Source organism: Cryptomeria japonica, chromosome 9 (genome assembly GCF_030272615.1).
Source record: "Cryptomeria japonica chromosome 9, Sugi_1.0, whole genome shotgun sequence".
NCBI classification, from domain to species: Eukaryota; Viridiplantae; Streptophyta; class Pinopsida; order Cupressales; family Cupressaceae; genus Cryptomeria; species Cryptomeria japonica.
In genome coordinates, this window is record NC_081413.1 from 542,726,805 (window position 1) to 542,736,117 (window position 9,313).

Consider the following 9,313-nt stretch of genomic DNA (forward strand, 5'->3'; position numbering starts at 1 on the left):
TTACCACAAACATGAATATCAACAATATACTTATATTCAATTAATTCTTCTAATTGTGGCTTGACCTTTGAGGATACAAAGGTGGGGTTGGTTTGAAATCATAATCACTCTCATGATAAAATTGTGAAGTATGCATTATTTACACCCTTGTACTTGCAATATAGGTAGATTTTCTCATACACATTTTACCTTTAGAGAATAAGTATTTGGTTAGATGAAAAGGTAACATACCCATTAAATAGACCTTGCCATCAATAGAAGCTAAAGTTCATTAAAATGTAACATTTTTTATTTACTCATCAAGAGCAACAATTCATCACGAGACAATTAGTTATAGAAGTATTAAAACCATAACATTTACCATTAAATCATTATATGAATTCAAAATCACCAAAACATGATGAATATTTGAATAATAAGGTTTCTTCCTTGGTCCAAATTATATTGGGACATTAGGCTTTTAGCAAAAGAAAAGTATGATGTTTGTAGGCATGTGATAGATAAGAATTCCATAAAATACAAAGGTCATGTGAGGCACCCTCTACATATTAAGTCATACTTGACTAAGAATGTCAAGAATAAAAAGAGAGAAGAGCTTGAAAGTTAGAATTTGGAATTTTATTTTTTTTAAGGATAACCATTAGTAGTTCACTTAAGTAGATTCTTTGCCAACTTCCTTGCTAGTGATGTTGAGGCCCCTAATGTTCCAAGATACGACCTTCGTTTCTTAGATGGAGGTCACTTCCTACTCTCTTTGAAAAAGAAGAGTATAGTTTGTTAAGTCCAAACCCTAGTATCTTTGAAGGTAGATTTTTTTTGTTTTTCTATTTTAATATTCTTGTCTCTTTTTTCTGACAAGTATCAAGAATAACTCTCTCAGTCTTTTAATAAAGCCTCAAGATCTACTTGGAAAAGGCATGGTTGGATTATGATGAACCTCCAAAGGCACAAACTAACAAAAGTTAATAGAAGAATCAATTCAAGTAACAAATTCAAATCCTTCATCGTTGGAGGAGGCAAAGAGTCAATAAGATGAACTTCCAGAGCTAAAGCCCATTATTGTTGAAAGGAAGACCGGTTCAATGGATCTTGTTCCTTCAAAAAGAACCCAAGGATGATTACTCTAAAATGAAAAAGGATTTACTAGCTTAGAGGAATCCTTAGACCTCCATAAATATATGTTTTATGCTACTTTTAGATATGTGAAACCTTTTGAGGAAGCTAGTTGAGATTGACTTTCCTTAGCTAGATGTCTAGTATTATGATAGGCATTGGAAGGCGATCCTTTCACATAGTTCTTGTATAAAATCTCTTGAAGGAAAATAAAGCGCTACCTACATAGGAAGAGCAATGTTAAGATCTATTGAACTTAAGTTAGTCAAACATTGTATGTAACTTCTATGTTTTAGGATCTACTGCCACTAGTGTACCCAAACTTAGGCCAATTTTTTCCAAATAAATTCAATCTTAAAACTCCACTGGGAGACCAAAAAAGTCTAATCCAGATCTTGAACAAAGCATTGGTGAAAGAAAAGCTCACAAAAGTATACTTCCAAAGTTGAACTAAATTTTTACAATAATCCTCCAATAAAAAATTAATAAAATGTCAAAGATACTTGACCAAACAAAGAAATTAAAATCACAAAAAAGTCTTGGAAGGAAGATCGTACGTTATAACCCCCAAGTATCAAACATCCAATCCTTTAACATCTTACACCACTAACCAATAATCATTGGGAACAGGCTAATCTCCACATAAAATGGCACTGCATTTTTTTTTTTATAAAATCCCCAGATGTGCAAAACCCGACGATTTTTGGTGCAATTTTTTGTGTTTTTACAACAATGGGGATGAAGATCATGAAGATTTCATGCTGAAAATTTCATCCAAATCCGTTGTGTTTTGCACATTGTGAAAATCATACGGAATGCCATTTTATGTGGAGATTAGTCGCTTCCTTGATTGTGAAAAACTTGAGCCATGGAATCAATATCCAAACTAGAAAAATCAATCATGTGTTTGTTTCCATTAAGATTTGTGCGTCACCAAATCAAGTACTTAGTGTCCCTTTCCTATATAATTTATTTGGTTGAGAATTTGGGGGGATTGTTTTTTGTTTAAGAATAGTTGTAATTAAATATGCCTATTTTTGGTGGTAGGGGATGAAAACAAGTGTTGACTATAGAATGTCTCATTGTCATTGTAACTTTAAAATAGATAATTTAGAAGAGGAATTTAGGCTTAGTGTCTTGGATTGGATTGTAAATATGAAACCTTTCTCTCTTTTTTAGGATGGATAAAAAGGGGAGATGGGTGGTTTATAACTTCTTCTTTTTTGAGTAAACAAAATTATTACTTAAGCATTTGGCTACATGTCGTTATACAGGTTTTCAACTTCATGTTCTGCCTTAATTTTTTTTTAAAAATTCTATACGAGTGCTTGTAGAAATGAAGGTTCAACTACATTACTTTGGTGCTAGAGCATCCAAACATGCTAGGAGTAGAGAATTTGTATGACAACCTGAACTATTTTTTGAGTACTAAATAGCTTTGAGGAGACTTGTGGGTATGGCTATGGAGTTGTTACATAGTGTGACAAAGAGGATAACCAAGTTAGGAGAAGGAATAAGACAAAGGAAGAGGCAAAAAATAAACATAAGTCAAGTTGTGTGTGTGCGCGCATGTAAAATTGGAGTTTGAGTTGGAGGAATTGTGATGGATGTTGTAGTATGATGTAAGCAATAAGAAAACCCGGAAGAAAACCCAAAGTAATGGGAAATTAAAGAAAATGAAAGTCGAAGCAAAAACATTCATGTGTTGTGAGAAGATTAAAAAGATTTGTGAGAATAATATATACTCACCTTGGGAGAAAAGATAGAGTTCAAGTTTGGTCGAGGTAAAAAATTGCTAGAATATAGAAATATTAAATCCCTTGTGGAATTATTAGAATCACTAGTGGATTGAAGGATCTTAAATGTCCTCTACACAGAGTTTCAGAGAGAGGGAGTAGTTAATATTTGGGTTTTTGTTCCTAATGAAGTTGGAGAAAGGGTAAATTTGCATTACCCAAAATGAAACTTGAAGAAGATAAAGAGGATGAATGAAATAAAAATGTCGAAAAGAAAATGTAGAGTTGCCTAACATGATGGAATGGCACACTGTAAGGATGCTTCTACCATCCTACACAAGTTTGTGAGCACTATGCTCATAAAATCTTACATGAAGTGTTTGATGTAGTCTATGCATACTAGGGTAAAGACAATTTTGCATCAACAATTAAAAAAATATATTAGTCATTAGGCTCTCAAGTCGTCTTCTACCATCCTACACAAGTTTGTGAGCACTATGCTCATAAAATCTTACACGAAGTGTTTGATTTAGTCTATGCATACTAGGGTAAAGACAATTTTGCATCAACAATTAAAAATATATATTAGTAGTTAGGCTCTCAAGTCGTCTTGATGTTTTGGCTTACATGGAGACATATTTTAAGTAAAACTAGCTCTAAATCGAGAGGTTTTAAATTCTATGTGGGGTGAATGATGCACCAATGAGTTAGGGACTAAGCATCTATTTCTTGTATTGTTAGTTTGGTTGAAAATTAGGCCAAGAAGGAAATTGGGAGTTGCTGATACAAGTGTTGAATATAGCAGCAGATGAAATTATGTGAAAAATTATAGAGGTACCTAACGTGGTGGAATAGAACGCCATGTCCTTATTCTAACGTGGTGGAAGGGCACGCCGTGTCCTTATTCTTGGCTAAGAAGATGATTCAACCATCTAGCACAGGTTTGTAAGCACCATGCCCACAAACTCTTTATATAGTGTTTGATGCAAGAGCATACTAAGGTAAAGACAATCTTACATTACTAATAAAAAATATATATAAATATATACATTGTCAGGTTCTTAAATCTTATTTAGTGTTTTGGCTTGCATGGAGACATATTTTAGATAAAACTAGCTCTAAACGAAGATGTTTCAAATTCTAAAATGTGGGGTGAATGATGCACTAGCAAATTAAGTTTGGTTGAGAATAAAGCCAAGAAAGGAGAGGACAAGGAGGAAGGAAACAAAGTGTTGATTATATAGAATACAGCCATTATCATTTAAGCTTTAATAAATTGATTAAAAGAGGAAGGAAACAAGTGTTCACTATAGAATGTGCTCACTATCATTTATGTTTTAAAATAATTGAATAGAAGAGGAACTCCAGTTTAACACCATTAAGTTGTATATATAAAAATAAAAAATAAAATTCACTTTAGATAAACAATTTATAACCTCCTCTTTTTTTTTTTTTTTTTTATAAGTAAATAAGATTATCAATGTTATTCATTTGGGTGATTTGGCTGCGTGCTAATCTACTGTTATAGAGATTCATTGGCATCAATTAACTCAAAGCAGGCAAGATCTAGATTTTCCTAAACCCTTTCATTATATACAAAATAGAATTGGCACTTGTAGTCAGAAGGAAGCGTCCAAAGAAAACCTTCGTCATAAGCTTCGCAATAAAATAAGTAATTTCAAAATAATATATAAATAATTTCACTGTCACCAACAAAGGCAGGGACTACCCAAGCATGCAATGCTGAAGAGGACAATAAAGAAAACCCTCTGCACATAGCCCAAATTTTCAGAGAACAGTACATATTGAAGCTAAGAGGCAAATACATAAGTACCCAACAGGATTTCATACAGTGTGGAGAGGTGGTGATGGATCTCTTCTGCAATATCTTTGATTGCAGTCCTAACCATTCTCCAATATCCTTGCTTGTAAAACCAACAGGGATATAAAGATTGAACATACTTATAATCAGAAACAAAACTTTAGACAAAAGTGAATAATAATGCCGCCTCATAAAAAACTCACAAACTTACTCATACACTATACAGTAATGCAATGCAAAATGTGTGCTTTCAAATAGCTAAAGGCCTAGATCTACCATCCAGAAGGGGAAATAGAAATTTCTGCCACCTTGAAATTCGTGACGTTCTGATTCCAATATTATTAGGCTTCTTTCCCACTTCCCTTTGCAATTTTTGGAGAGCTTCCTGCAATCTCTTGTTCTTATCCATCAATGCATCCAGAGTAAAACAGAGCTGCCTTATTGCTTCTCTTTTTTGTTCATCTCTCTCGAGCAGTTGAATCTCCTGTACTCTGTTTTCTTCAAGTAGCTGATAGACCTCATTCTGTAATTCCCCAATTCTCAGATTCTGTTCCATTACTAATTTTTCTTTCGCTTCCAGTGTGATCTCAACATTCTTACTCTGTGTACAGAGCTTTATATTCTCCTCTTGCAACTTAGAGACATTCTCTTTAAGAACTTGTAGTTGTTGAACATTAACTTCAGTTTCATCCCTCAGTTTACTGTTCTCTGCCACAAGACCATATACCTCCCTTTGCAATTCCTCTATTCTCAAATTCTGTTCTAATATGAATTTTTCTTTCGCTTCCAATGTGATCTCAACATTCTTACTCTGTGTACAGAGCTTTATATTCTCCTCTTGCAACTTAGAGACATTCTCTTTAAGAACTTGTAGTTGTTGAACATTAATTTCAGTTTCATCCCTCAGTTTACTGTTCTCTGCCACAAGACCATATACCTCCCTTTGCAATTCCTCTATTCTCAAATTCTGTTCTGATATGAATTTTTCTTGAGCCTTCCCTGTAGTTTCAACATTCTTTTCCTCATTTTTATTTCTCAGTTTGGTGTTTTCTGCTTTGATAACATCTAACTCTAGTTCTCTATCACAGACCTCGTTTTGCAATTCCTTTATTTTGAAACTCTGTTCCATTACCAGATTTTCTTTAGCTTCCAAGATGATTTCAACTTTATTTTTCTCTTTCTTCAGAATCTGCACAGCGCCTTCACTTTGTTTATTGCCTCCACACATTTCATTCCGCAACCTCACATTGCTCCTAGCCAACCTTGCAGCTTCTCCATTGACACAGCCAAGGACAAGTGACATGCTCTTGTAGCTTTTGTTCTCTTTTTGCAAGTTGCTGACCTTTTTTGTAAGAACTTTGAGCTGTTGTCCATTGATCTCATTTTCGTTCTGCAGTTTGGTGTTCTCATATCTGATGAATTCTAACGCCTTGTGCAAATCATTCCTTTCCCACACATTAACCTCATTTTCATTCCTGAGTTTTGCGTTCTCCGATTTGATGGTCTCCAACTCCTTTTCCAAAAGACTCCTATCCTGCACAACTAAAGACATCTCTTCTTTGCAGAAAGCCTTTTCCTTCTTCAATTTATTGTTTTCTATCTTCAAACGTTTAACCTGAATGTTTTTTGCTGTTAATTGTTTGACAAGAAGCAAGTTCTCTGCTTGCATTTCTCTTATTTTGCTTCCAACATTTTCAATCTCTGGAGACTCTACAACATGGCTAGCAGCTTCGGAATCTGAATAAGATAACGTGCTTTCAGATTCCAGATCAGAAGGTATCATTCTTATAGATTCCTGGTCGGAATGTCTTCTACTCCTTCGGTTGCAATCCTCTGGTTCTGGATCATCTACTTCTGATACTTCTGAATCAGATCCATACGTTTCGTGCCTTCTGAGAAGCTCCTTAAACCGCTGATTCTTATCTCCTGAAAATTGTTTTCTAAATGGACTCTCCAGAGGAGCTTCACAAGATAATCCATACTTAACTTGAAGAGGTTTAGGGACATTTTGTCTAATTTCCCCCTTGAGATGGTCCAACTGCTCTGCCAATGATCGGTATGCCCTGTAGTACTCTTCAATCATGGTAATGAGCTGCGGCCTCTTATGGTAGAAATTTTCAGCTCGTTGAGCAAACGAATCAGCTTCTGCTTCTACAAGATTCAAGATGTTCTGAGTCTTCTCATCTAGCTCTGCCAAATTGTCAACAACACAATACCTTGAAGCACTGGTTCAATTTGAGAAAATGACACAGAATACAAAACATTTATCCTAACACGATCATCTCAGAATGACTCCTGCTGTTATAAATCAGATTTATAATACCTGAAAAAGAAGTATAAGTACCTTCTAGAGCATTGCGAAGCCATGCAGATTGATTTGGACGATTGTGGCTTTCCCTCCACCAAGAATAGGAGGAACTTCGGGTAAGTTGCTTCATCTTTAACAAAGCAAGGACTTGTTCAGAGTTTCTTTACCTGGATCTTGAAAACATCAAAGAAATCAATAAAGAGTCGATGAAAAATACTAGAGCAGCAAAACCGGAGAGAGTCTTGGTAACCTATTAAAGATCACAAATCTCCTATAATATTAAAAGAAAGAGAGTTTATGCAGTGTAAAAAAATAGAAAAAGCAATTCCCTAAATAAGGCTCCAAGGTTGCTGTTGCTAAATAAACAAAGAAGACCTTAAAAATAGAAACCTAAATGCATGCATGTCCCTTAGCAAAATAATCCAAGTGAACATGAAAGGCCGAAGAAACTTCCCTACGATTTATACAGATGAAGCTTCGAGCAAAAGGCAGATGATTCAGGGCACAAACAAATTTGATCAATGCCAGATTGATTATGCATCAAAATGAATTATCTTCTCTTCTTTTGCTTTCATGCTCTGATGATGAATCAGAGTATGATCCAAACGTTGGTGATAGAAATCTACACAATCAAATCTAGAATTCCAGAGAAATATCTGGTAGAAAAATCAATGTGGACTGGAAATTTCATGCATTAAAGTTTCAAAACCGATAGAACCTAAGAAAGCTTTGTTTCATTCAACCAAATGCATCACAAAACCAAAAGAAATCACATTCACGCCGAAGCCTGTCCGTCTATAGTAAACTCCAACAATAGAAAGATGCCTACTCTGAACAGCAAACTGCCTATTTCAGTTTTAGAAAATGAATTTTTCCTCTTTTTTCATCTAAATGCCTTGAACTCAACACTTCAAAATTTTCACAATAGGCATAACAAATCTTCAAAAGATGAATGGAAGATGCCTAATCTGAATAGCAAACTCCCTATTTCAGATTTAGAAAATGCATTTTTTCCCACTTTTTTCATATAAGTTGAAAAAAACGCAAAATGAAATCTTCACAATAGGCATAACAAATCTTCAAAGGATGAATGAAAGATGCCTGCTCTGGACATCAAGCTGCCTATTTCAGTTTTAGAAAATGCATTTCTCCCTTTTTTTCATCTATATGCCAAGAACGCAAAACACTCTAAAATCCTCACAATAGGCATAACAAATCTTCTAAAGATGAATGAAAGATGCCTCCTTTGAACAGCAAGCTACCTATTTCCAGTTCTAGAAAATGAAATTTTCCCCTTTTTCCATATAAATGCCAAGAACGCAACACTTCAAAATCTCCACAACAGGCATAAATCTTCTAAAGATGATCTAAAAATTCACAGCACATAAAAAAGAAAGAAAAAATGCCTCACAGCATCAGCAGGCGAAAACAAATTCTCCAAAACAGTAAATCAGTCCAAATATTTACGAATCAGAACAGAATAAGAAAAGGAAAATAAATAAAAAAACCTGAAAATGAGAAAATGCATGGACTGCTACAGAAGCTTCAGATTCTCGAACTTCGTCCTGCAAAAAATTATTTCCAGTACCTCTGAGAGCGCTCTACTTTAGAAGCTGAAATGAGGGCCCATAGGTTTGATACAACGGTCATGCAGATAACACATTAAAAAAAACAAAAATTGACGTTTCCCAAGAAGAAAAGAAATGTGTTTAAATAACCTGCGTGCACTGACGTGGCAGTCCATCGTTTTGGGAAAACGACAACGTGTACTGGAAGAGCGCGCATATCAAGCGATTCAAATTAAGTTTTGCCTATTTTTCCAACAGAAAATGCGGTGCGCCTCATTGAATTTTGTCTTCTACTACCTATCAGGGATTCCTATACTTTGGAATTTGTTGTTTAATATATAAAATGGTTAAAACAAGTGTTTGTCGTGTTGGACAGTGGTGTTAGACTTTTTCCAACGGTCCTAAGTATAAGAAAGATGTGATGTGTATATTTGTCAGTTACGGGAAAATCATACAAAGGCTCCGGATGGCACGGATCGTCGATTTTTAGTCACCGAGTTGAAAAATTAATTCTTATCGTGCTGATTTTTTATTGGCAGTAGTTTAGTTAAAAGGATGATTTTTCCTTTAATGTAGGTGTGTTGATAATGTTGTTAGTTAAAGGATGATTTTTCCTTTAATATAGTTGTGTTGATAATGTTGTAATTTCTTATATATTCTAGTTGTTTTTATAAATATTAAATAAAACACGGATGAAAATCAATGTCATTAGATTTCCACAATGCATAATGTTTCTAGAAGTTAAGACAAGTGGCAGTTTAGGATA

The 9,313-nt window shown here is 34.6% G+C and overlaps 1 protein-coding gene across 2 annotated transcripts; it reads right to left on the reverse strand.

Annotated features, from left to right (window-relative positions):
- Nucleotides 1-4,513: 4,513 nt before the first annotated feature.
- LOC131061022 (protein NETWORKED 4B) lies at nt 4,514-8,661 on the reverse strand. 2 transcript variants are annotated; one of them, XM_057994530.2, is made up of 3 exons: nt 8,488-8,661; nt 7,016-7,152; nt 4,514-6,861 (listed from the first exon to the last, which is right to left on the reverse strand). In XM_057994530.2, the coding sequence occupies exons 2-3, from the start codon at nt 7,107-7,109 to the stop codon at nt 4,922-4,924; spliced, it is 2,034 nt and encodes a 677-aa protein (XP_057850513.2). In that variant the 5' UTR covers nt 7,110-7,152; nt 8,488-8,661; the 3' UTR covers nt 4,514-4,921. The 2 variants fall into 2 exon arrangements, with proteins under 2 accessions (XP_057850513.2, XP_057850512.2); XM_057994529.2 differs by having other exon boundaries at nt 7,016-7,146; nt 8,488-8,657.
- Nucleotides 8,662-9,313: the final 652 nt, after the last annotated feature.